The sequence below is a fragment of the Mobula birostris genome, chromosome 5 (genome assembly GCF_030028105.1).
Source record: "Mobula birostris isolate sMobBir1 chromosome 5, sMobBir1.hap1, whole genome shotgun sequence".
In the NCBI taxonomy this organism is placed as follows: domain Eukaryota; kingdom Metazoa; phylum Chordata; class Chondrichthyes; order Myliobatiformes; family Myliobatidae; genus Mobula; species Mobula birostris.
In genome coordinates, this window is record NC_092374.1 from 86,213,179 (window position 1) to 86,241,175 (window position 27,997).

Sequence of the window (27,997 nt, forward strand, 5' to 3'; positions counted from 1 at the left end):
AGTGCTCTGCGACGACACTGGTGCCAAGCTGTATGCATCCTAATGCCCTTCCCTTGGACAACATCAGTGTCATGGAGAGGGGAGACTTGCAGCATGGGCAACTGCCGGTCTTCCATACAACCTTGCCCAGGCCTGCACCCTGGAGAGTGAAGACAGGCACAGATCCATGGTCTCGCAAGACTAACGGATGCCTTTCTTTCTTTCTTCTTAATGCTCTTAACAGGGGTTAAGAGGACAGTGGTTACGTCTTACCCCTTCTCCTCATCTGCCCATCACCTCCATCTTGCCCCGCTTCTCCAATGGTCCACTCCCCAATCAGATTACTTCTTCACCCCTTAACCTCTTCCACCTATCACCTCACAGGTTCTTACTTCATCCCCCTCTCCTCCACCTACCAAACTCCCCTCTCACCTATCACCTGCCAGCTTGTACTCCTTCCCCACCCATCCACCCACCCTCTGGCTTCTGACCCCTACCTTTCCAGTTCTGACCCCTGCCTTTCCAGTTCTGACCCCTACCTTTCCAATTCTGACCCCTGCCTTTCCAATTCTGACCCCTGCCTTTCCAGTTCTGGCAAAGGGTCTCAGCCTGAGAAGGCGACAGTTCCTCCTTCTCCGCGCTGCCTGACCTGCTGAGCTTCTCCAGCATTTTGTTTGTGTTCCGGAAGATTTCCGGCATCTGCAGAATCTCTTGTTAACGAGGTTACAGAGGGTCAGGAAGCAGGAAAGTTACAAGGGCCGGGGAAGGGAGTGCTTTTGCAGTTGGAGGCCATTGGGCAGGATTGAAAGGTCAATGGGAAGATCTCCTGAGCAGGGTCCACTGCCTCATGGTGAGAGAGTGTGGATGTGATTCCCCAGGGGTAGAGTGCGTGTCGTTGTCACTGGGTCTGTGTGAAATGTGTGGGCATGTTAAACTGTCTGGAGTTAGAGGACCTGTCACTTTTAACTGTCCAGAGACGGTCCTTTTAAATGTTGTGGATGGGTGGGGCTTGTGGCTGTCACTATATTTGTCCTAGGGAGGGGAGGGACCTGTCACTTTAAATGTCCGGAGCAAGGGGAGGTGTGACACTTCATAGGGGGAGGGAGGGAGGGAGGGAGAAAGAGGCAGAGGGAAGGGAGGAAGGGAAGAGAGAGAACTTTAAAAGTCAGGAAGGGGAGAACATGAACTGAGTTGCATTTCTATGGCACCTCACGTTTCTTTCTGTGGGAGTGGGGCAGAGGAGGGAGGTGGGGACTTGGCTGGTCATTATCCCTGTCACACTCTCTGTCTTACCTCCCACTCTACAGGACCTGGAAAGGACGGATTCCCTTTCCCTGCAGGCTGTGCAACTAGCGGTCGTGGGAGGGGTGCGGGATGGTGTCGCAGGCCAGTGTCGTGACCCTCCTGTCTCTCCTCCTCCTCCTGTCTCCACTCTTCCTCCTCCTACCCGAGGCCAGCACCGCCTCCGACCCTCTATCCTGGGATGAGAACGGTTACATCCTCTACTGTCCCTGTATGGGTAAGTGAGAATCCCTCTGCAGCATTTCCACCACGTCCCCGAGACCCCCCCCCCCCCCACACATCGTCGCACGCCTCGCCCTTCCTGACCCACTCTCTGTGTCTCCTCTCGTCCGGGCATCGCCCACAGGTCGATTTGGAAACCAGGCTGACCACTTGCTGGGCTCACTGGCCTTCGCCAAGATGCTGAACCGGACGCTGGCGGTCCCTCCCTGGGTGGTCTACCGGCACCACACCCCTCCGTACACAAACGTGAGTCGCCTGGACACAACCTGTTGCACGGGATAGGAGCTAGATCGCTCTCTGACTCTCCATGGGGAGGGCTGGTGGGGGTCTCTGCACGGAAACGGGGTGGCCAGCAGGGACCCATAGAACATAGAAGAATAAGAACATTGAAGGTTAAGGGGTGAGTGGGGTTGCGAGGGAAAGTAAATCTGCCATGATCAAATGGTGGAGCAGACTCAATGGGCCAAATGGTCCTTTGTCTTGTGGTCCTGTGGTCTTAACATAAGGTATAGAACACAATGTCGTGCCGACCTTTTAACTTGCTCTATCTGACCTTTTCCTCCACTTTCCTATCATCCATATGTCTATCTAATAAGATATGCTCTCTAATCCAGGCAGCACCCTGGTTAAATCTCCACTGCACCCTCCCTAAAGCCCCCACCTCCTTCCTGTATGTGGCAGTTGCACTCTGCAAGCCAAAGGGCCGGTTTCTATTTCGAGGCTGCTGCAGATCTCCATGCTCCTCAGCATTCCCCCTCCTCTGTTTTGCCCCTTCTCTCTGCTTTCTTCCTCTGTATTACCCTCTCCACCATATACTGTTTCCATCCTGTATAATTCCAGGACCTTCTCTCTATCACCCTTTCTCCAATTCTGACCCTCCCTCTCTGCCCCAGTCTCCTCTCTGTCTCCCTCTAATACCCCCTTTCTACACCCCACCTCTACCCCATCCCCTCCCCCTCTGATCCTCCATCCCTTTTCCCTGTGCCCCCTCCATCTCCCTGTCTGACCACCTCTATAATACCCCACTATACTCTCCCCTCTCTACTCCCCATTCCTCTCTGGCACCACTTCTCCTCTCTCTCTGCCCCCTGTCCACCCTCTCTAACGCCCCCCAACACCTGCAACCCCTCTTTGTGCTCCCCCCTCTCTACTCCCCCTCCCTCCCTGATCCCACCCCCTACCTCGCTGTCTCTTCTGTCTCACTGTCTCTTTCCTGCCTGACCTTCACTCCCGCTTCTAACCCTTACCGCTCCTTACTTCTCTGGCTTCACCCCTCTCTGCCCCTCTGTCTGCACAGACCCCTCTATTGTTTTACCCCTCTTGCATTACCCCTTCTCTGGCTCTCAGACTCCCTCCTTGCATTACTCCCCCATCTCTGGTTCTGACTTTCTCCCCCTCTCTATATTACTTCCTCTGCAGTTCTGTTTTTCTCTCTCTTCGTATTCCCTCCCCCTTTCTGGTTCGGATGCCTCCTCTCTGCATTACCTCATCTCCAGTTCTGACCCTCTCTGTGTTAACGTCTCCTGCTCTGCATAGACCCCTCTCCCCTCCACAATCTGTGAGACACCCCAGAGGACGGGGGGGGGGGGGTGGGGGGGTGAGCATGTTCCCTCCCTCCCTCACGCATCCAGCTCTGTTTCCCCAGGCCCACGTTCCGTTCTCGGAGTACTTCCAGTTGGAGAGGCTGCAGGATTTCCACCGGGTGGTCAGCATGGAGAGCTTCATGGAGCAGCTGGCACCCCAGCACTGGAAGCCCGGCCAGAGGGTGGCTTATTGCTTTGAGGCTGCTGCCCAGCGCAGCGCTGATCGGTCCTCCTGTCCCATGAAGGTGAGCCGGTGAGCCTTGACCGGGGTGGGGTGGGGAGGAAGGTAGGGAAGAGTTGTGGATCCAGTGGGCTTAACGTTGCCTGTGCTGCCTCCCCCTCCCTGACAGGACGGGAACCCCTTCGGGCCATTCTGGGACCACTTTGGCGTGGAGTTTGACCGCTCCGAGCTCTTCAGCGGGATCACCTTCAGCTCCTACTACAAGGCCCAGTGGATGGAGAGGTAGGACCCTGCCTGGGGGTGGTAGGGAAAGCAGAGGGAGGGGAACAGCTTGTCCACTGTCTCTGAGAAACACTTCCTCCTCTCCCCCACTCCTGCCTCTGGACTAGGAAGGAGAGGTCATCCCAGTGGGTGAGGATTGGTGGTGGGGGGGGATGTCCTGGGGATGTGTAGGGAGTCCCAAGGGAGTAAAGATGGAGGAGATTCCAAGAGATGGGTGAAGGGTCCTCTGTTGGGATTTCTGGCCTTTGGTACGAGGGATTAGGACTAAGTCGGTTGTTTATGGTGTCATGTCGCAGAAACCAGGGCAACTTCATTTAGCCACCGTCACCAGCGACTGGCGTGCCTGACCTTGATGTCATGCCCTTATATATTATTTCTGTTTTTCAATGATTTTTAATCTATTCAGTATACATATACTGTAATTGATTTACTTATTTATTTATTTTTGGTTTTTCTTTATTACGTATTGCATTGAACTGCTGCTGATCAGTTAATGAATTTCGTGACACATACTGGTGACAATAAACCTGATTCAGATTCTGACCGCTGGTCCCTCTGCAGGTATCCAGCATCTGAGCATCCAGTGCTGGCCCTCCCCGGGGCTCCGGCCCAGTTCCCCGTCCTGAGTGAACACCGTCATCTGCAGAGGTTCGTGGTCTGGGCCGACAGGTTTGCAGAGGAGGCGGAGGGGCAGATCCAGTCCCTGCTTCTCAGGCCCTACCTGGGCATTCACCTGCGCGTCGGAGTGGACTGGGTGAGCGGCTGGCGTGCTCGTTGTACAAGGAGGGGCAGGGCTCCGTCCCGCACCGGGTCCCTGCGTCCCACATGAACCGCTCTGGGCCCTGGGCACCCCACACGTCCCCCACCCCCTTTGTGTCCCACAAGTCCTGCACATGATCCATTTCACTCTGTTCTCCACATGTTTGTGCCTGTACTCACTCACTGTCTGTTAAACCGCTGGTGTTTAGGGCAGCAGTGAAGGTCCTCCATCTCTGGTGGTGTTCAGGGCTTCCTTCATCGTGTCAGTAGCTTCCTCTCAGTTTTCACTACAGTCAGTCACGCAAGTCCCGGGTGGAGACTCAGGAATACCATCACACTCAGATGTAGAAGGATTCTTCATTGCTGTTTCCATAACAATTTTGTTTCACCAGTCAGGGTTGTTCGCCCCGGGCAGAACCCCCAAACCTGGAGGACCGGTGGACCACTGTTAGTCTGGCCTCTGCCCTTTGACCTGTTTGACATGGGTGACCCTACCAAAAGCCAAAGCATAAAGCCCTGACCCCAGACAATATAGCGCTCCCGGTCGTCGAGACATGCAAACCTCCAAACCCTGCGACAAGGTTGTGTTCCTTTTGGAGGTTCATGCCTCTAACAGACTCTTTTTTTCTCGTGTGCCTGCGTGTGTGCAAGTCTGTGCGTGTCCGTGCGTGCGTCTGTGATGATGGATTTTTCATGGCTTTTTCCAAGGTGCAGAGCGACAGAGAGAGAGGGAGAGACTCTGTGACGCGCCACTTCCCACACAGACATCCTTCGCAGTATTTTCCCTGTGTTTTACAAGGTCGAGTTGTGCTCTCGACACTCAACCCGGCAGAGGTGGAAAGCGTGCTCGGGGGCAGACCCGACTGGTTTCGAACCCAGGAACCTCTGCTCCCGGGTCCGGCGCTGATGTCGTTGCACCACCAGCTGGCCCCACCTCTAACAGACTCTTAAGTGCTGCTGTATAAGCTCCACCATCTGCTTGAAGCCCAAGATCCCTCCCCACTGTACAATAAAGGTCCCTCCGCTCCCCCACACTCACCCTCTCCCCCGCCGTATATTGAGGTTGGGTCAGGAAACCAGTGCTGTCTTTACTGTTCTGCATTACCTGTGTACCTTCCCCAACTTCTGACGCTTCCTGTTTCTCTTCTCCCCCCCCCCGCCAGAGAAATGCGTGCAGCATGGTGAAGGAGGGCACAGCCGGCCCCCACCTCATGGCATCCCCGCAGTGCGTTGGCGACCGCCATCACTCAGCCCGCCCTCTCACCATGGAGATGTGCCTGCCCAGCCTGGCCGAGATCAAGCGGGCAGTGGGGACCTGGGCGCACGCCATCGGCGCCAAGTCTGTCTACGTCGCCAGCGATTCAGAGCCCTACACCGAGAAGATCAAGGAGGCTGTGGGCCAAAAGGTGAGGCGAGGAGGGGGGAATGGGAGGGGCCCATGGGTCATCATCACCCTAGCTTGTCACACCAGACAGCCAGCCACTCTAGCGTTGTTTGGTTGACGTTGAGCAGGTCTGTGTCAGCTAAATCAGGTGAGAGTGGGCAGTTGCGCAGAACGTGCTCAATGTTCTGCACCCTTTCGCCACACTCACAGGATTCGCTGGTCTTTAAACCCCACTTCACCATATTGTCTCCCGTCCTACAAACTCCCGCTCTCACTCTGTTGAGAGTGAACCACTTCCGTCTGTCAAGCAGTGCCCCGTGTGGTAACATTTCTGTGGGGTCTGGCACCGTATTGTTTGGTGGGGTTCTGGCTTCTGTTTGTTGCCAGAGGTTAATCCTGTATGTTTGGGGGGACGTTCCGTGCGGTAGTTCCTCCACTGTAGCAAAGCTTTTCCTCGATTTTAGGCGGTTGAAATTGGGCACATGATGTAGTGGGTGTCGTGGATCCAAGTTCTGTTTACCTTTTTCAATTTTTGTTGTAGTGTGTCTTCGGATCTCTGGGGGAGCAATGCCTGCAAGTCTGTAAGTGATGTTAGTGGGTGTGGGACACAGTGTGCCCGTGATTATTTGGCAGGCTTCGTTAAGCAACGGGTCTATTTTCTTCACATGGGCTGATCTGCCCCACACAGGTGCACAGTATTCTGCTGGTGCATAGCAGAGTGCTAGGGCAGTTGATCTAAGTGTGTGAGCATTAGCTCCCCATTTCGTGCCTGCTAATTTTTTCAAGAGAGAATTGCGAGAGCCAACTTTCCCTCAGAGTTTTTGGATGTGAGTGGCAAATGAGAGCTTCCTGTCCAGCGTCACACCCAGGTAAATTGGAGTCGGATGGTGTTCGAGCTCCTTCCCACACCAGAAGATCTTGAGTTTCTGAGCTGCTTCTCGATTCCTCAGGTGGAATGCACACACTTGAGTTTTTGATGGATGACAAACAGCACAAGAGGATTCTAATCAGGATAAAAGCCTGGGGTATTACAGGAAAGATCCCAACAGGGATAGAAGATTGGCTAGCTGGCAGGAGATGAAGAGTTGGAATAAAGTGTGTCATTTGTTTGGCTGCTGGTGACTTGAGGTGTTCTGCATGGTTTGGTGTTGGGATCTCTTCACATTATATGTCAATATTTTGAGTGATGGAATTGATGGCTGTGTGACTAAGATTGTGGACATTACAAAGATAGGTGCAGGGGCAGGTAATGTCAAGGAAGCAGGGAGTTTGCAGAAGATCTTAGACAGATTGGGAGAATGGGCAAAGAAGTGGCAGATGATATACAGTGTCAGGAAGTGTATGGACATCTAGATGGAACAAAGGTGTAGACTATTTTCTAAAGAGAAAATTCAGAAATCAGAGCTGCAAAGGAACTTGGGAGTCCTAAAGGTTAACTTGCAGGTTGAGTCGGTTGTAAGGAAGGCAAATGCAAATTCGAGGGAACCAGAATATAAAGGCAAAGATGTGATGCTGAGGCTTTATAAGGCATTGGTCAGACCCCACTTGAAGTATTGTGAGCATTTGTGGGTCCCGTATCTCTGAATCAATCAGGTTTATTATCACCGGTATGTGTCGTGAAATTTGTTAACTTAGCAGCAGCAGTTCAATGCAATAGAACATAATACATAATATAGAAGAGAGAAAATAATAATAATAGTAATAATAAATAATTAAGTAAATCGATTACAGTAGACGTATTTTGAATAGATTAAGAAAGGATGTGCTGGTATCGGAGCGGGTCCAAAGGAGGTACACGAGAAAGATCCCAGGAATGGAGGGTTACCGTATGGGGAGTGTGGGTGGCCCGGGTGGGGATCTGCTGGAGGGTGAATCTAATATAAACCTATGGAATATTGAAATCTCCAGGTAGTGTGGATGTGGAGAGGATGTTTTCAATAGTGTGGCAGTCTAGGACCAAGTTCAAGTTGAAGGTGGATTATCATTCAACCATTCACGAATACTCATGAGCAGCCAAATGAAACAGCATTACTCCAGGCCCCAGTACCAACCATCACACACAGCACAAGGCACGCATAGCACATATAAGACATCAGCAAAATAGTCACACACAAAAAATACACAGTCCGGGTCCCTGAGACCATGACTGTCGCAGGAATCTTGTCTTCTGCCAAGCGAACACCGGAGGGCAGCGCCAACTCCAACACAGACGCCGCCTCACACTGCCTCCGGTGGAGTGCAGCATCCGTCAACAGAAGGCACAGTCTCTGTGGATGCCAGAGGATGATCGGTTCTTGATAGGTCAGGATGTCAAAAGTTACAGGGGGAAAGCAAGAGAACTGGGCTGAGAGGGATAATAAATCAGCCATGATGGAATGGTGGGGCAGACTCGATGGGCTGAATGGCCTCATTCTGCTGTTAAGTCTTATGGTGAACAGGCCTATAGGCCCACTGATTACCTCCACCCCTTTTACACTAGTTGGCTGACTGTCAAGCTCCCTCTTACACTGATCCCATTTCACTCTCCCCACATTTCCATCCACTTGCCCCAGATTTCACCCCTCACCCACACACTGGGGCAGGGTGGGGGCAATTTACAGCACCCAATCAACCACCAACTCTGCACGTTGTTGGGACGTGGGAGGGAACTGGAGCATGCATACACACAGACACACACACAGAGACACGTTCACAGACACACTCCCAGATACAGACACGCACACAGACACACTCCCAGATACAAACACACAGAACACGCTCACATGCACACGCACACAGACACACACATGCGCACAGACGCAGACACACCCAGGCACGCACACACACTTCTTCCCAGGAATAAATCCAGCAAATGCTCTCTGAACCATTTCCACAACAATGACGGGATATTGAAAGGGCATCTTATACATACAAGACAAACTCTTGCCCTCACAATCTACCTCATGGTGGCCATTGCACTTTATTGTCTGCCTGAACTGTGCTTTCCCTCAGTTTCACTATCAAATCCATGACCATAGGAACATCCCTTTAGAACAGAGATAAGAAGGATTTCTTTAGCAAAGGGTAGTGAATGTGTGAAATTCAGGCCAAGTCTGGAAGGAGGCCAAGTCATTGGGAATATTTAAAGGAGTGGTTGATAGGTTCTTGATTAGCAAGAGGCTGAAAGGTTATGGGGAGAGGGCGGGTGAATGGTGTGAAAGGGAAATGGATCAAGCCCGATCGTTAGGCGGAGCAGACTCGATGGGCTGAATGGCCTAATTCTGCTCCTACAGTGTTGTGCAAAAATCTTAGGCACACACACATATATATATATATAAAAAATAGCTAGGGAGCCTAAGACTTTTGCACAGTGCTGTAGTAATTTTATGTATTGCACTCTACTGCTGCTGCACAATAACAAATTTCATGACATATGTGAGTGACGATAAACCTGATTCTGACATGGGTCTCTATTGTGGACTGAGTGTGGGAAGGGGTCATGGAGAGGGGAATCGTGGTTGGGAAAAGGGGAAGGGAGAGGGGAGGGAGCAGGAAGCACCAGAGAGACATTCTGTGATGATCAATAAACCAATTGTTTGGAATCGAATAACCTTTCCTGGTGTCTCAGGGCTGGGTGAGTTTGCGCCTGTGCCACCCTTTGCCTTAGCTACTCCTCTCTGCCACCTGTCCCACACCCCTCCCGTGGTGCTCCATGCTCACCAGTCCCAACATCCTTTGCTCCCGCCAGATTTACAAACTCACTCTCCGCTCCACATTGACAAATACAGTACTGTGAAAAAGGCTTAGGCACCACAGCTATATATGTATATATGCTTAAGACTTTTGCGCAGTACCCTTGGGGCCGTCCCAGGGTTCAGACCCACTGACGTTCAAGGAGGGGTGACGGATTTACAGGCCAGTATGGTGGGGAATCTGTGGGCGGCAGTGTTCCCCACTGCCCACGTCCTACCGGTGGGGAGAGGTGGGTGGTCCGAGTAGCCTAGGCGAGGAAACATGGTGTGTTGTGTAGACAGTGCAAGCTGCAGCCACTGTGGGGGAGGGAGGGAGTGGATGGGGTGCTTGCCTGGGCAGTGTCGAGCCTCTTGAGGGTTGTTGGAGCCGCACTCAGCTAGTTTGCTACCTCTCTGTGCTGAATGGAGTCTTGCTGTATAAATGATATCCTCCTCTGCCTCTTCTCCAACCCCCACTGACACTTTCTCCCCCCCCCGCACTCCACCCTTCCTCTCACTCTCTTCTCCCTCACCCTTCTCCCCCCACCACTCTCCCTCTGGCTCACCTCCTCCCCTCCTTCCCCACTCTCCCTCTCTCCTCTCCTGACCCTCACCCTTCTATCCCCTTCACACACCTCTAACACCCTGTGTCTCTGCTCCCCCCCTTTTCTTTCCCCCTCCCTCCCCCCCCCACAGGTCCGTGTGATCCACCGCCCCTCCCAGTTGCCACAGACTGACCTCTACATCCTGGCCCAGGCTGACCACTTCATCGGGAACTGCGTCTCCTCCTTCACCGCCTTCGTCAAGCGAGACCGGGACGTCCACCGCCGCCCCTCCTCCTTCTTTGGCATGGACCACCCCCCTTCGCCCAGGGATGAGCTCTGAGCCGGCGCGTGTGGACAGACAGAGGGGTGGAGGCGTGGGGTGTTGGGGGAGGGGGGCAGAGCAAACCCCCCACATTCACGTCACCTCAGACCCCAAGAATGACAGTGGGGGTGGGGGGTGTTTGTGACTGGCCTACCTGTGTCCTGGGAGAGGTGGGGGCCTGGCAATATCACCACCACCTCCCCGCTGCCTTTTGCCCCAGCTGAAAGAAAAGATCTGCCCAGAAGGGGGGGGGGCAATGTATGGAGATCAGGGGGCGAAAAAACATAGGCCAACACAGGGTCAACCATTGGATGGGTGTCACCCACTTTTGACTTCTCCCTCCCCAGCCGACCTCCTCCCTCCATTTGTTGCTCTTATCGCCTCTCCCCATCATTCCCTTCTTGTTCAACCCCATTCACCCCAATCCTCACCCATTCTCCTCAACGCTCCCCCATTCTCCCCCTCCCCTCTAATCATCACCCATTTACCATCTCCAAAATCCTCCGCCATTCTCCAATCCTCCTCCCCCACTGTCTCCTCTCCCTAATTCCCCTTGCTAACCTGACGAAACAATCCTCCCACATTCTGTTCCCCAGTCCTAAACCCCTACACACACACACACACACACACATACACACACGCACACACACCCACATACATACATACACACACACACACACAATTCCAGCTCGGGGCCAGGTGGGTGTGGTCCTGGGAGAAGGTGTAACTCATGGGTGGCTGGGTCCATCAGCCCCGCTGGAGACGGGAGTGACGGCCATTATGCTTTGGTCCACTTGGGGCACAGCTGAGAGAGCCTGTGTGTCTACATGCCCCAAAGGCACGGACCGACAGAATTACAGCAACACCAAGTTTTACGAATAAACTCCTGCCTTGTCTCTGTTGTATCTCGAAGCGGCAACCTCGATTCAAACATCAGCCTTGACACCAGGGTGGGAGTCTGGTTGTAGGATGGACTCACACCACAGGTCACACCAAATCATCTCTGTATGCACTCCCCAATCATTGCAAAATCACACAGTGTAGAGGGAACCTCACTCTGTGTCTGACCCTGGGTGTGTGTGGTGGGACAGTGTAGAGGGAGCTTCACTCTGTGTCTGACCCTGGGAGTGTGTGATGGGACAGTGTAGAGGGAGTTTCACTCTGTGTCTGACCTTGGGAATGTGTGATGGGACAGTGTAGAGGGAGCTTCACTCTATGCCTGACCCTGGGAGTGTGTGATGGGACAGTATAGAGGGAGCTTCACTCTGTGTCTGACCCTGGGAGTATGGGATGGGACAGTGTAGAGGGAGCTTCACTCTGAGTCTGACCCTGGGAGTGTGTGATGGGATAGTGTGGAGGGAGCTTCACTCTGTGTCTGACCCTGGGAGTGTGTGATGGATGACCCTGGGAGTGTGTGATGGGACGGTGTAGAGGGAGCTTCACTCTGTGTCTGACCCTGAGAGTGTGTGATGGGACAGTGTAGAGGGAGTTTCACTCTGTGTCTGACCCTGGGAGTGTGTGATGGGACAGTGTAGAGGGAGTTTCACTCTGTGTCTGACCCTGGGGGTGTGTGATGGGACAGTATAGAGGGAGTTTCACTCTGTGTCTGACCCTGGGAGTGTGTGATGGGACAGTGTAGAGGGAGCTTCACTCTGTGTCTGACCCTGGGAGTATGGGATGGGACAATGTAGACTGTAGAGGGAGCTTCACTCTGTGTCTGACCCTGAGAGTGTGTGATGGGACCGTGTAGAGAGAGCTTCACTGTGTCTGTCCCTGGGAGAGTATGAATGAGACAGAGATGGCTGTTTATGGAAGTTGTTATTTTCTTCTCACAGTAGCATCATTCACACACTGAGCTATGACTCACAAAATGGTTCATATGTTGTAACTGGAGACGGTACCACACGACAGTTTCCGGTTTCTTTCTGGCTCTAGAACTCCTTCCTGAACACCCGAGACTCTGTGTTAAGATGATATTGCAAGCCTTAGCTGCAGTTCCCTGGACCACCAGATAGTGCTATTGCATCAGTCCACAAGCCGCTGAGGGGACGTGCAGGACATCATGACAACCCCATCCCCATCTGCAGGTGGGGGACCCACAACACGCAATGCCCCATCTCTGAACAGGTCAGGGGGCCATCTGCAAGCTGAAACCCCCAGGGACTCATCCGCAGCAGAACATTCAGAACTGGAAGAAGCACAAGAGATCCTGCAGATGCTGGAAATCATTTAGCAAGGTATCCAATGTTGGAAAGGTGGAGATGAAGCCAGCTTCTCCAAATGGACCACAACCTCATCATGGTTTGGAGGATTGTGTGCCTCAATGACCCGGAGAGCGATTTTGGCTGGAGTCAGGGCTTTATACTTAGGCTCTTGGTAGAGTCACCCATGCCAAACAGGTCAAAGGGTAGAGGGCAAGAGTGAACTACCGGTCCTCCAGGTTTGGAGGTTCAGCTCAGGATTAACAACTCTGACTGGTCAAACAAAATTATTACAGAAACAGCAATGAAATATCCTTCTACATCTGAGTGCGATGGTATTCCTGAGTCTCCACCCAGGACCCGCGTGACTTTCAGAGGTGGAAGCCGAGAGGAGGCTGCTGACATGAAAGAAGTCCTGAACACCTAAAGAGATGGAGGACCTTCATTGCTGCCCTGAATGTGTTAACAGACACTAGGTAAAAAGCCGTCGTCTTGAACTACCGCAGACCTGGTGAAGGTGGTCCCACAGCGCTGTTGGAGAGGGAGCTCCAGGGTTTCCATCGTTCCATCAATGGACCAAATAGTCTTAATTCTGCTCCTGTTATGGCAACACACGTAAAATGGCGTTGGACTGCCAAAATGCAGGTTGCCCTGATGAAGGGTCTCTCCCGAAACATCGACTCCACTGAGCAGCTTGACGAGCTTTACCAGCTGTCAAAATCCTCAAAATATTTAAGTAACTCTGAGGATCAAAGGAAAAGACGTCATTGAAAACAAAATTCTAAAAATACATTTGCATGAACAATTATTTCACAGTCGTAGCTGAATTGAACCTTCCTCTGTTGGAGTGGGAAGCCTTTCTTTGGGTAATCTGGCACAGGATCGCCGGCAGAATTCCCGGTGTTTTTGGTTGGGTGATTGCGGGAAGTTGAAATTTTGAATGGGAGGTGCTGTTAGGAAGCCTGTATCCCTCAGAACTAATTCCAGTCTCAAGATGGGAGTAAGGCTGAGCTTCCAATCAAGAAAGTGTTACTCATCCAGGTGACCTGAAGGGTCTCGGACTGAAACATCAACTTTTTACTCCGCTCCACAGATGCTACCTGGCCTAGTGATTTGTGTGTGCCACTTGCCCAGGTGGCCCCAAGAACATTTCTCAGCCTCTCCCACTGGGAAGGTGCAGGGGAACACCGCCAGCCACAGGTTCCCCTCTAACCTACACAGCAACCCTGACTGGTGGTTCCTTCACCATCACTCAGCCCGTACCCTGGAGCTAGCTTCACTAGAAGGGCCGCAGTGGTTCAGTTAGCCGAATATATTGACTGGCATACTGTGTGGAACAAACCCTTCTGGCCCTTTGAGCCGGGCTGCCCAGCAATCCCTGATTTAACCCTAGCCTAAACACGGGACAATTTACAATGCCCAATTAACCTACCAACCGACATGTCTTTGGAATATGCAAGGAAACCGGAGCACCCAGAGGAAACACATGTGGTCATGGAGAGAATGTAAGCAGGTGCTACATCTTGTCCGAGGGTGACCTACAGGCTGGTGGAGGGAAGGAGCACCTTACACCTCCTTTGATAAGAGATGTATCTCCACCCAATTTCCCTTGTAAGCGGGAAAAAAACTGCAGATGCTGGAAATCTGAGACAAAAACAGAAACTGTTGGAAACACTTGGCAGGTCAGGCAGTGTCTGTGGAGAGAGAGAAACAAATTAACAAACATACAAACTCCAGAGACAAACAGCACTGGAAGATGGGATCAAACCTGGGTCTGCATCTACCTGCCTGATGAAAGTTAACATTGAATCTAATTCCAGAAGGTATCAGTCCCTGTGCAAGATCAACATTAGCTGATTTTTATATTGCTTCATCTGGCAGTTAGATTTGTTTTCTCTTTCTTTTGTCTTTTATGCCGCTGGCGTTTAGGGCAGCAATGAAGGCCTTCTGTCTCTGGTGGTGTTCAGGGCTTCCTTCGTTCATGTCAGTAGCTTCCTCAGTTTTCACTACTGTCAGTCATGCAAGTCCCAGGTGGAGACTCAGGAATACCGTCACACTCAGATGTAAAAGGATTCTTCATTGCTGTTTCCGTAAAAATTTTGTTTTACCAGTCAGGGTTGTTAGCCCTAAGCTGAACCCCCGAACCTGGAGGACCAATGGACCACTATTAGTCTGCCCTCTACCCTTTAACCTGTTTGACATGGGTGACCCTACCAAGAACCAAAGCATAAAGCCCTGACTCCTGCCAACAGAGCTCTCTGGGTCATTGAGGCATGAAGCCTCCAAACCCTACAACAAGTTGCGGTCCTCTTGAAGGTATATTCTGTAGCTTCCAAATCTCCGTAGAGACACAGGCCCTTCAGCCGACTGAGTCCATGCTGACCATCAGACACTCATATCCACCGATTCTATTTCACTTTCCCCATATTATTCAACTAGTCTCACCTGCTCCATCCCCAGATTCTACTGCTCACCCACACAAAATTTATTTATTGCAATACAGCGCAGAATAGATATTGAGATACTGCCCAGCAACCCACGGTTTAATTGTAGCCTAATCATGTGGCAATTTACAATGACCAGTTAACCTACTGACCAGTCTTTGGACTGTGGGAGGAAACTGGAGCACCCAGAGGAAACCCACACATTCTGTGGGGAGGATACAGACTCCTTACAGGTGATACCGGGATAGAACTCTGAACTCTAGAGTGCCTCGAACTGTAATAGCATCGCGCTAACCGCTACGACCCAATAGTCAAGCATTTCTTTTTTGTGTCAAAACCTTTGTACCATTCTGCTGTTTCTTGCAGTCAATGCAATATTTAAATTTGTAATTGTTTTCAATATTTAAAGTTGTAATTATCTTCGCTGTATGTATTGTTTTTGCCATGAACTTCACACCAGCAAGGAATTTCACTGGAGACTCCACTGTCAGCAGAATCTCAAATGGTGACGAGAAGGTGTACAGGAGTAAGATAGCTCAGCTGGTTGAGTGGCGTCACAGCAACAAAGTTGTATGATGTCAGTATGACCAAAGAATTGATTTTGGACTTCGGTAAGGGGGAAGTCAGGAGAACACACACTAGTCTTCATCAAGGGTCAGCGGTGGCAATGGTGAGCAGTTTCAAGTTCCTGGGTGTCAACATCCTGATCTCGACATATTGATGCAGTTAGGAAGAAGGCACGTTCAGTGGCTAATCTTCATTGGGAATTTGAGGAGATTGATATGTCACAAAAGACTCACAAATCTCTACAGATGCACCATAGAGAGCGTTCTGACTGGATGGATATCTGTCAGCTATAGAGGCACCAAAGTAGAGGATTGCGAGAGGCTGCAGCGGGTTGTAGACCCAGCCAGCCCCATCACAGGCTCAACCCTCCCCACCATTGAGGATGTGCCCCAAGAAGATGGCATCCATTACACTGGACAACAAAGGTACTTTTGGGCTGCTGATCATGAAAGTCACCATGAAATTTCCCTACCACACACCATTTTTTAAAAATTCCTATATTTGCTATTTCAATTCATAATTCAAGACGGAATAATTGATGCCAAGATTAAGGAAGGCATCTTTGTTGGTTCACAAATCAAACAGGTCATTAATGACAGGCAATTCAAAGAACTTCTAGTGGGACCAGAGAAAATCACATGGAAGGCATTAAGGATGTTGTTGAAATTTTGTTTGGCAATGACAGAGCACCAAACTATATGTAGCTGATTGACAAAATGCTTCAGGCATACAAAACCATGAAGTTCAACATGTCACTAAAGATTCATTTTATACATTCCCATTTAGACTTCTTCCCTGCAGATCTTGGCCAGGACATTGTGGTTATACAGAAATGGTATCAAGGCAGCTGGAATCTATCAATGCTGGCTGATTATTGTTGGACACTTAAGCGAGAAGCTTCAGACACTGACTACAAACGAAAATCATCAACAAAATACTTCCAGCTTAGTTGAACTATTGCAAAGCGTCAACACCATTATGCAATTAAATGCATTGTATTAATTGAAAAAATAATTTCTTGTTTCTCCAAATTCCTATGTGATACAAGTAATCTGGAATTTATGTTCGGCTTCAAGTGGTCTATCATAGACCAAAAAAAAAAATCCTGAGGAAGCAACACTTTTGGAAAAAAAATGTTGTCCAGTGTTACGAAAGACCCTGTCGATTTAGGACATGCCTGTTTCTCATGACTATCATCAGGGGGGAGGTACAGGAGCCCAAAGACTCATATTCAATGATTCATGAACGGCTTCTTCCCCTCAACCATTAGATATCTGAAGCGTCGCAGGAGATCAAAACATCGAGTTTGCTGGTTCTCAAGTCGGGGAGTCTCAAATAAGCAATGTTGTAGATTGTGACATTGAAATGGTGAGCTGTTGGCCTCTCCTCTCGCCATAGCAGGAGCGATATTTCTTCACCCTTGTTAATGAGAGAGAGGGAAGGTTCCTTAAGGTTGTTATGGCCAGGGTGGTAGTCGAGGAACAAACTCACTATCTACTAAATGCTCCCAATGGCTGCACCTCAAATAGCCTCTGACAACCAGGTCCAGCTCCTGGCCTTCACGTGGCTGAGTTACTAAACCGGCAGAATCATTTCTACTGGCAGGAGAAGGGGCAAAGGTGAGTTACTGGAGCCTTAAAACCAGTCACTTTGGGCAAATGGGGCTTGTCAGCTCATCTAAGTGAAGGAAAACTCTGATCTCAAACCTCTGCTGCCTTCCAGCTATACCCACTCACGGCAAAGGCTTCAGGAGTAAACCCAGAGGGAAAATCCCTAAAGCTGTCCTACATTGAGTACAACGGTGACTGGCAACTCCTGCGACGCCACAGGTTGCAAACTGGATCGGTCTTTGTTGTTCCTCTGGGTTCATCAGATGAGTGGAGATGGGGAGCTTGCTACATGGGCAACAGCTTGCTCTCCATATTGTACTGACCTGGCTTGTGTATGTAGACAGCTAGGGTGGAACATCCATGGTTGATCCCGACCAACAGAGGCCACAGTAGCGAGAGAGCCTGTTGAGATGTCGAAGTGTTGAGATGGACAGTAGTTTTTGATGGGACTTTAGATCATGGTTTCTGGGGGATTGTGATTGCACAGTGGGTAGCGGGTTGTGGTGGCTGATGCTTTTGTGCGAGTAAGTGACGGGAGGGGGAGGGTTGACGCTTTTGTGGGGGTAAGTGGGGGAGAGGAGGGTTGACGCTTTTGCTACTGCTTGTCTGTGGGAGGGTGTGGGGGTTATGGAGTTCTAACGTTTTCCTGTCATTCATTCTTTGGGGGTTTTCTCTTTCATGGATGTCTGTGAAGAGTAAGAATTTCAGGTTGTATACTGTATACATTCTCTGACATTACTTTGTGTATCTAGACAGCTAGAGTGGAACCTCTCATGGTTGACCCTGACGAACGGAGGCCACAGTAGCGAGAGATACAATTCCCCTCCGCCATCAGATTTCTGAACGGTCCATGCACACTACCTTACCTCACCTCACTATTTTACCCTCTTCTGGGATTATTTATTTAATTGTGTATATTTGATATTGTACCTATATAGTAATTTGTATAGCTTCCTCTGTACCGCTACCACAAAACAACACATTTCACCACATACACAGACAAAATGCTGGAGGAACTCACCACATATGTCAGTGATAATTAACCTGATTCTGACTACAAGTGACTCCGTTTTCGAAGGACTTCAGGGAAGGATTAAAATCCAGGTTTCTCGTCTGTAACGCCCGGCAGATGAAACCGCCTAACATTCCTCACTGATGTCGCTGCAGCTGTCCCTTTAAATGTCCTTCAGAGGGATGTGGGGTGGGGGGAGGTCTCTGACTGGCCGGGACAGGTGTTCGTTCCTCCCACGGGGGACCGTGTCCGGTGCCCCGCTGCCTTATCGAGGGCGGATCCCGCCCACCCGCTGAGTGACAGGCCGTGCCCACCACTCAGCGGCGCTCACTGTTCGAGCCCGGCGGCCAATCAGGGCTCGGCAGACAGTGGCCGGACAGAAGTTGGTGGGAAGTTTTCGGGAGAAGATGGAAGGGATGAGGTTGGCGCTGGGTCTTCAGGTCCTTCTCCTTGCGGGGGCAGGCATAGGTAAGAAACGAGGGGTCCGTTCCAGAAGAGCAGGAGGGTCGGGGTCTGTGGCGGGGTAAAGGAATGGTGTGAACTATGGGTCACAACTCATGGATAACATAGCACGTCCCAGGGAGGGGTGTAGAACACAGGGTCCAGCAGGGGAGGGGAAGGATGGAGGCGAGCGCGGGGGAGGGGGGAAGAGGAAGGAGGACGAGGGTGGGTGAGAAAAGAGAGGGAGGGGGAATGTGGACAGAATAGAGTGAGGGGATGGGAAGGGAAGAGGAGATGGAGGGAGGGGCAGGAGGAGAGGAGCGAGGGGGAGATCGGAGGGGAGGGAGGGATGATAGGGAAGAGGTGGGAGAGAGGAGGGGTTGGAGGTAGAGGGAGAAGGCAGGGACAGGTATCACAGTGATGGGTCGCGGGGTAAGGAGGGCGGGAGGTCTCTGAGACCTGAGGTGGATTTGAAGGGGAGGGCTGGTGGGTTTCTGAGATCTGAGGAGGATTTGAAGGGGAAGGCTGGGGGTCTCAGGTGGATTTGAAAGGGAGGGTGAGGGGGGGTCTCTGATCTGAGGTGGTTTTGAAGGAGTGGGTGGGTGGTTTTCTGTGATCTGAGGTGAGTTTGATGGAGAAGGTGGAGGGGACTCTGGGATCTGAGGTGAGTTTGATGGAGAAGGTGGGGGCTCTGAGATCTGAGGTGGGTTTGATGGAGAAGGTGGGGGTGTCTCTGGGATCTGAGGTGGGTTTGATGGAGAAGGTGGGGGCTCTGGGATCTGAGGTGGGTTTGATGGAGAAGGTGGGGGGCTCTGGGTTCTGAGGTGAGTTTGAAGGGGAGGGTGGGGGGCTCTGGATCTGAGGTGAGTTTGAAGGGGGGGTGGGGGTTCTGGATCTGCGGTGAGTTTGAAGGGGAGAGTGGGGGCTCTGGGATCTGAGGTGAGTTTGATGGAGAAGGTGGGGTCCAAAATGAAATTTAGAACTGCTGGAAACTCTCAGCAGGTTGGTCAGCATCTGTGGAGGGAGGAACAGCTGAGATCTTGGCTCCAGGTCGCCCTGTTAGACAGCTAGCATCGGCTGGTTTCCTCTGATCTCCACTGTGCCAGGGGGTGGGGGGTAAGGAAGGGGAGGTTTATTGTTGTCACATCTAGTGAGATGCGGTGAAAATCTTCGGAGGGTTTCAACAGGAAATGTCAACAATTGCTTCTCTCCCACAGGGGTCTTCTCGACCCCCTCAGTTCCTCTGGCACACTGGGCCTTCCTTGCAGTGCAGGCCCTCCAGGACGACCACTGCCTTGTTGTTGGGTCTGGGGGCTTCCAAGCCCCAATGACCCAGAGAGCCAGTCAGAGCTTTATGCTTTGGCTCTTGGTAGGGTCACCCATGCCAAGAGCCACCCATTACGGGAACAGCAATGTAGAATCCTTCTACATCAGAGTGCGATAGTATTTCTGAGTCTCCACCTGGGACTTGTGTGACTGACTGTAGTGAAAACTGAGGGGAAGCTACTGACACAATGAAGGAAGCCCTGAACACCACCAGAGATAGAGGAGCTTCACTGCTGCCCTAAATGCCAGTGGCATAACAGGCCACTTAAAGACAACTTAAGTTTGGGGCTCAGGGCCAGTACAGAAGGGAAGTTGGTGGGGACTGACTTATCAGGTAACGAGTCTGCCTGACTCTCTGGGTCACCCCACATGAGAATGTGACCCTGCTCTATTCGTAACTAGGATGGGACAGCAAAATCATGCAGACAAACCATCTCCTGTGTTTATTTTTGGACTTTGACCAACCCCACAGTAAGTGGTGGACACAGCCCAGTCTATCATGGGCGAAGCCCTCCCCATCATCGAGCACAATTACAAGGAGCACTGCCACAGTAAAGCAGAATCCATCAGCAAGGACCCCCACCTCGGGGATTCCCAACCCTTTTTTTATGCCATGGGCACCCTACCATTAACCGAGGGGTCTGTGGACCCCAGGGTGGGAACCCCTGCCCACCAACCAGCCCATTGACACCGAATTACTATTGAAAGGCCCAGATAGAGTGGATGTGGAGAGGGTGTTTCAGATTGTGGAGGAGTCTAGGACCAGAGGGCACAATCTCAGAACAGAAGGATGTCCCTTTCGGACAGAGATGAAGAGGACTTTTTTTTTAGCCAGAGGGCGGTGAATCTGTGGAATTCATTGCCACAGACAGCTGTGGAGGCCAAGACATTGGGCATATTTAAAGTGGCGGTTGACAGGTTCTTGATTAGTCAGGGCGTCAAAGGTTACAGGGGCAAGTCAGGAGAGTGGGGCCAAGAGGGAAAATGGATCAGCAGATGGTGGAGCAGACCTGATGGGCCAAATGGCCTAATTCTGCTCCTATACCTTAAGGTCCTGCGCTCTCTTCTTGCTGCTGTCATCAGGCAGGAGGTCCCACACTACCAAGTTCAGGAACAGTTATTACTGTACCTTACAACCAGCAGGCTCCCGAGTCGGAGGGGATAACTTCACTCCCCTCAACTCTGAACTGATGCCACAACCTAGGGACTCGCTTTCAAGGACTCGACAATTCATGTTCTCAGTGTTATGTTTACTTGCATAGTTTGTTTTCTTTTGCACATTGCTAGTCAGTCCTTGTAGATTTCCATTGCATTTTTCCCTATAATTGTAAACAAGAAAATGAATCTTAAGGTAGTGTAAGGTAACATACGTACTTTGACAAAGACAACAGGCGTGAGAGCAGGATTCAGCCCATTGAGTCTGCTCCACCATTCCATCATGGCTGGCTTATTTTTCTTCTCAGCCACAATCTCCTGCCTTCTCCCAGTAATCTTTGACCCCCTTACTAATCGAGAAGTTGTCAATGGCCACTTTAAATACACCTAATGACCTGACCTCCACAGCCGTCTGTGGCAACAAATTCCGTAGATTCACCACTCTCAGGCTAAAGAAATTTCTTGTCATCTCCCTTCCAAAGAGATGTTCTTCTATTCTGAGGCCGTGCCCTCTGGTCCTAGACTCCCCCACAACAGGAAACACCCTCTCCACATCCACTCTGTCAAGGCCTTTCAATATTCGATGGGTCTCAATGAGATCCCCTGTCATTCTTCTAAACTCCAGCGAGTACAGGTCCAGAGCCATCAAAGGCTCCTCATGTGTTAACCCTTTCATTCCCAGGATCATTCCTCTGAACCTCCTCTGGACCATCTCCCATGTCAGCACATCTTTTCTTTCATAAGGGGCCAAAACTGCTCACAATACTCCAGATGAGGACCCGCCAGTGCTTTATAAAGTCTCCCATTACATCTTTGCTTTTATATTTTAGTGCTCTTTGAAATGAATGCTAACTTTTGCCTTCCTCACCACCAACTCAGCCTGAAAATTAACCTTTAGGGAATCCTGCACAAGGACTCCCAAGTCCCTCTGCACCTCTGATTTCTAAATTTGCTCCGTGCTTAGAAAATAGTCCATGCCTTTATTCCTCCTACCAAAGTTCAAGACCATACACTTCCTACACAATATTCCATCGGCCACTTCTTTTCCCATTCTCCTAATCTGTCCTGAGTCTTTCTGCAGACTCCCTGCTTCCTCAACACTACCTGTCCCCCACCTATCTTTGTATCATCCGCAAACCTGACCCCAAAGTTATCATCCAGGTGTAACATGTAAAGGAGCAGCCCCAAACTGACTCCTGCAGAACACCACTAGTCACTGGGAGCTAACCTGAAAAGGCTCCCTTTATTCCTACTCTTTGCCTCCTGCTATTCAGTCAATCTTCTGTCTATGCTAGACCCTTTCCTGTAATGCCACGGGCTCTTGTTAGGCAGCCTCATGTGGCACCTTGTCAAAGTCCCTCTGAAAATCCAAGTAAACAACATCCCTTGACTCTCCTTTGTCTATATGCAGGGTGACCTGAACTGAACACAATATTCTAAAGGCTGCCTCAGCAAGGTCTTGTGCAACTACAACATGACATCCCAGCGTCTGTATTCCCTGACTGATGAAGCTGCCTTCGCCACCATGTTGATTTGTGACTCTACTTTCAGGGAACCGTGCATTCGTAATTACCTCCTCTTACATTGTAACTTTGTCCCCTCGCTCAAGACTCTCCTACTGGTGGTAACGTCTCAAAATTACCCATCGGGCAGCAGATACAAAACCCTGACAGCATGGACCACCAGGCTCGTGGGCAGCTTCTATCCCTCTGTTATACTTTGGGGCTATAACATTTCTGATATTCATTCTTTGGCTTTATTTCTGTTTCCTGGATGTCTGTGAAGAGTAAGAATTTCAGGTTGTATACTACGTACATTCTCTGATATTAAGTTGAACTATGAATCTACTGAGTGGACCCCTGGTACGATAATTTATTTATTCAGATACAGCGCAGAATAGACCCTTCCGGCCCTTCGAGCCGTGCCCCCCAGCAACCTCTGATTTAATCCTAGCCTAATTGCAGGGCAATTCACAATGACCAATTGACCTACCAACTGGTACGTCTTCGGACTGTGGGAGGAAACCGGAGCACCCAGAGGAAACCCACATGGTCACAGGGAGAACATACAAACTCCTGAAGAGGCATCAAACAGAAAATCTGCAGATGCTGGAAATCCAAGCAACACACAAAAAATGCTGGAGGAGCTCAGGAGGCCAGGCAGCATTCAGGAAAAGAGTACTGTCAAAATGTTTCAGGCCAAACCTTTCAGTAGGACTTTTCCTGGAAGTTGCGTGGCCTGCTGAGTTCCTCCAGTACTTATGTGTGTTGCTCCTTACAGGCATTGGTGGAATTTGAACCCAGGTTTCTGGTACTGTAAAGCAACGCCCATCAAAGTCCTGACTAGTCCTGATGAAGGGTCTTGGCCTGAAACATCGACTGTACCTCTTCCTAGAGATGCTGCCTGGCCTGCTGCGTTCACCAGCAACTTTGTGTGTTGCTTGAATTTCCACCATCTGCAGAATTCCTGTTGTTTGGTACTGAAAAGCGTTGTGTTAGCCACTCCACTACTGTGTTATTGACAGTTTCTGTTTGATCTTTTATTGCCTTGTCAAGATGAATGCTGGCTGAATTTAACAATGCAGACCGATAAGCTGGTCTCTTGACCTCACGTTCTGCCTTGCGCCTTATTGCCTGCCTGCCCTCTCTCGGTAGCTGTTACGCTTTATTCTGCATTCTGTTATAGTTTTACCTTGTTCTACCCCGATGTGCTGTGTAACTGGTGGGCGGCACGCTAACATAACAGTTAGCGTAACAGCGCCAGCGACCCGGGTTCTGTAAGGAATTTGTACGTTCTCCCTGCGACCACGAGGCTTTCCTCTGGGTGCTCCGGTTTCCTCCCTCGTTACAAAATCGTACGGATTAAGGGTTAGTAGGTTGCGGGCTGCCCTCGGCACATCATCGGACTGCGCTGGTCATCGGCGCATTTCACCGTACGTTTCGATGTGACAAGTAAAACTAATCTCTGATGAGTTGATGTATGAACGGTTTGCAGGATGAGCTTTTCACAGTACCTGAGAACATGCAACGACAAAAAACCAACTCCAGTTCTCATCCCTCATCCAAAGGTTGTCCTTCATCCTTCTAAACTCGCATACTCCTAATACTGGTTGGAAAAGGATGCTTTGGATCTGATATTTTTGGATGGACCGGTGAGGAATTAGTGGTGTCATTTCCTCCCTCCTCCCAACAAACCCCAAAGTCAAACCTACCGCCTTGTAAGACCAGGAGACACAGGTAGAATTAGGCCACTTGCCCCTCGAGTCTGCTCCACCATTCCGTCAGGGCTGATTTATTCTCCCTCTCAACCCCATTCCCCTGCCTTCTCCCCGTAACCTTTGACACTCTTGACTAATCAAGAAACTATAAAACTCGGCTTTAAATATACACAATGACCCAGGCCTCCACAGCTGTCTGTGGCAATGAATTCCACAGATTCACCACCCTCTGGCTAAATAAATTCCTTCTCATCTCTCCTCTAAAGGGACGCCCTTGGATTCTGAGGCTGTGCCCTCTGGTACTAGACTCCCCTGCTATGGGAAACATTGTCTGCACATTCACGCACTCCAGACCCTTTGAATATTTAACAGGTTTCATTGAGATCCCCCTTAATCTTCTAACAGATCCAGAGCCTCGTTCTCCTCATATATTAACCCTGTCATTACTGGAATCATTCTCATGAACCTTTACTGGACTCTCTCCAATGCCAGCACATTCTTTCTGAGATAAGGAGCCCAAAGCTGCTCACAATACTCCAAGTGCGGTCTGACCGTCGCCTTATAAAGACTCAGCATCACATCCTTGCTTTAATATTCTACTCCTTAACTGGGACCAAAGATGGATGCTTGGGTCCCAAGGAAACGAGAGCGGGGGGTACGGATTTGTCTGCAACAGCCCTGTATCTGGTCTATTCCGTGTGCGTAGAGTAAGAACGACAGTGGAGCAGTGGGATTAAATGTTATTTACTGGGTCATGTTAGCCATGGGACACGGTGGACAACTCAGAGTGCGGGGACTGCGAACCGGGCCCACCGAGACGGAAACGCACAGAATCAAAAGCCGGCGCAAAAAGAGAGGGGCATTCCGCGCTTTAGAGGCCAGTGGATTCACTGAGCGTTCAATTGACCACGTGTGCATATGACATTCTCACAATTGATCCAATACGGTTCATTGTCCTCGTCCCATTGACCTGTGCGGCGAGTAGATTGTGGGGGGTGGCGGAGGCGATTTGCTGTGTTGTGCCTCCCCCCCCACCAGGCAGAAAAATGGCCAATGGACACAAATGGTCATGTGGGGTATGATGGAGGTGGAGAGAAGGAACTGGTTTGGTAGGGAGGGGGTAGGATCAGAATGGGCATGGAGAGGGGACGTGGTATGGGGAGAGGGGGTGGAGCTGGAAGTGTCACACGGGAGGGGACGGGAGTCCGGGACAGACAGGACGTGGAGAGCTAAGGGAGGGGAGAGTGATGAAACTGTGGGAGCAAGATGTTGTCTCGCCTCACCTTTGACCTCTGACCCAGGGGCAGAAGCGTCGGAGGCCGAGAAGAGGCTCCTCGACCTGCTCTTCAGCAGATACAATGCCAAGGTGCGCCCAGCGCAAACAGCAGACGAGAAGGTGACGGTGAGGGTGGGGATGACCCTCTCCCAGCTGATCAGCGTGGTGAGTAGCTGCAGCCACAGGAACCTGGGCCGAAACGATCCCTCAGATCTCAGTCAGCTTCACTCTGAAATTTACAGTGTAGGCCCATTGTACCTGTGCTGAACACAATGCCTACTCTTCCTGTCTGTATACAGTACCTGATATACATCCCTCCATTCCCTGCATATCTGTGTGTCTGTCTAACAGCCTCTTAAATGCTAGTCTGCTTCCACCACTGCCCCTGGCAGCCTGTTCCAGGCCTCCACCACTCTCTGGGTCAAATAAGCTCACACTTTAAACTTTCTCCCTCTCACCTTCACTGCACGTCCTTTAATATTTCTACCCTGGGTAGAACAATCTGCTTGTCTGGTCTATCCGTGGCTCTCATAATCTTAGGTTGCCCCTCGGCCTCTGACGCCCCAAGAAAATGACCCAAGTTTGTCCAACCTCTGCCTGTGGCATGTGCCCTCTAATCCAGTCAGCACCCTGGTGAACCTCTCTGGCACCCTCCCTAAAGCCTCGATCTCTATCCTTCCATCGGGCAAGCAGAATTGCACACAATACCACAGCCTCATGACTTCCTGATTCTTTGCTATTGTCACACGTAACAGGGCACAGTGAAAAGCTCGTCTTGCATACAGATTAGATCATGACGCAGTGCAAAGAGGCAGATATACACACACACTTCCCGTTACCACTGGTGTTTGGCCCAGCAGTGAAGGTCATTCATCTCTGGCAGTGTTCAGAGCTTCCTTTTCATGTCAGTAGCTTCCTGCTTCCTCGGTTTTCACTACTGTCAGTCATGCAAATCCCGGTGGAGACTCAGGAATACCATCACACTCAGATGTAGGATTCTTCATTGCTGTTTCCACAACAATTTTGTTTGGCCAGTCAGAGTTGTTAAATGCTCTGACTGCTGTCTCGATAGTTCAGTCTCGCACAACACTCGACTCAGCGAAATCGATCAAGGTAGAATAAGGTCAAATAATAACGGAATACAGATTAAAGTGTAACAATTACAGAGAAAGTGCAGTGTGGGTAAACGATAACGTGCAAGATTATAATGCGGTAGCTTCCATTGCACTGTTATCAGACTTCTGAACGGACCTCTTGGGCCATACAGTGGACTCTTGGTCTCTCAATCCACGTTGCTAAGATCTTCCTGCACTGCACTATTTCAAATGCTCTTACACCTTATCCTGCAGTGTTATTGCTTTACCTGGCTGGACCATAAGATATAGGAGCAGAATGAGGGCATTTGGCCCATCGAGTGCTCTGCCATTTCATCATGGCTGATCCATTTTCCCTCTCAGCCCCAATCTCCTGCCTTTTCCCCATATCCCTTCATGCTCTGACTAATCAAGAATCTATCAACCTCTGCCTTAAATACACAGAAAGACTTGGCCTCCACAGCCTCCTGTGGCAACAAATTCCCAGATTCTCCACTCTCTGGCTAAAGAAATTCCTTCTCATCTCCATTCGAGATGGATGGCCCTCTATTCTGAGGCTGTGCTGTCTGGTCCTAGACTCGCTCACCAGAGGAAACATCCTTTCCACATCCACGCTACGTCAATACACTGTGTAATGATCTGATCTGTATGATCAGGACGCAAGACAAGCTTGGTCTTGTGACATTGAACAGGTTCCAATAACTGTACCAATTGTGAGGTCAAGAGTCCACGTTATTGTACAAGAAGCCTGTCCTTGAACTTGGTGGGTGCCTGCTTTCAGATATTTGTATCTTCTGCCCAGTGGTGGGTGGGGTCTTTAACTGAGAGGTGTAGACGGAGTCCATGGAGGGGAGGCTGATCTTCATGATGTGCTGAGCTGTGTTCACAGCTCTCTGTGGTTTCTTGCGGTCACGGGCAGAGTCTAGCGATAAGAGTAAGCATGCCTCCCTATTGACTTGGGTGCCCACTTTCAGGGAACTGTGGACTTGGACCCTAAGATGTCTCTGCACATCAATGCCTTGAGGTCCAACCATTAACTGCGTACTTTGCCCTTGCTTCCTTCGTACTTTTGGAGGACACTTTCCCTCAACATTCGCACAAACCTGTGATGGATTGGGCAGTGTTCCAACTCTCTGCACGTTGCATCTGTCCAGAGCAGCTACCATCCAAGGCTGAGGTGTAACACCTAGGGAGGTGTTGCACCCCTCCCCAATACTTCCTGTGGGGAGGTACTTTCTGTACCTCCATAACGACAGCTAACAACCTCTATCTCGGGTGTTCCAATACTCCTCAGCTATCCTTTACAAATATGTTGTCCAATGATCAGAATCAGCTTCAGATTTATTATCACCAGCCATACGTTGTGAAATTTGTTTACTTTGCAG

General features: G+C 50.4%; 2 protein-coding genes across 6 annotated transcripts in view; both read left to right on the forward strand.

Annotated features, from left to right (window-relative positions):
• The first annotated feature begins 1,286 nt into the window (after positions 1–1,286).
• pofut1 (protein O-fucosyltransferase 1) lies at positions 1,287–12,651 on the forward strand. Its single transcript, XM_072258309.1, has 7 exons — positions 1,287–1,498; positions 1,628–1,749; positions 3,149–3,331; positions 3,437–3,549; positions 4,111–4,303; positions 5,472–5,714; positions 10,099–12,651. The coding sequence occupies exons 1-7, from the start codon at positions 1,354–1,356 to the stop codon at positions 10,285–10,287; spliced, it is 1,188 nt and encodes a 395-aa protein (XP_072114410.1). The 5' UTR covers positions 1,287–1,353; the 3' UTR covers positions 10,288–12,651.
• A 5,828-nt stretch (positions 12,652–18,479) lies between these two features.
• The window catches only part of LOC140197834 (acetylcholine receptor subunit beta-like), a 34,862-nt gene continuing 25,344 nt past the window's right edge, over positions 18,480–27,997 (forward strand). For 4 of the 5 annotated variants that reach the window (XM_072258312.1, XM_072258313.1, XM_072258314.1 and 1 more), the window contains exons 1-2: positions 18,480–18,571; positions 25,544–25,683. In XM_072258312.1, the coding sequence (XP_072114413.1) occupies positions 18,511–18,571; positions 25,544–25,683 (201 nt within the window). In that variant the 5' untranslated portion in view covers positions 18,480–18,510. The remainder of the gene's footprint in view (positions 18,572–25,543; positions 25,684–27,997) is intronic. The other variant, XM_072258317.1, reaches the window with a different exon arrangement.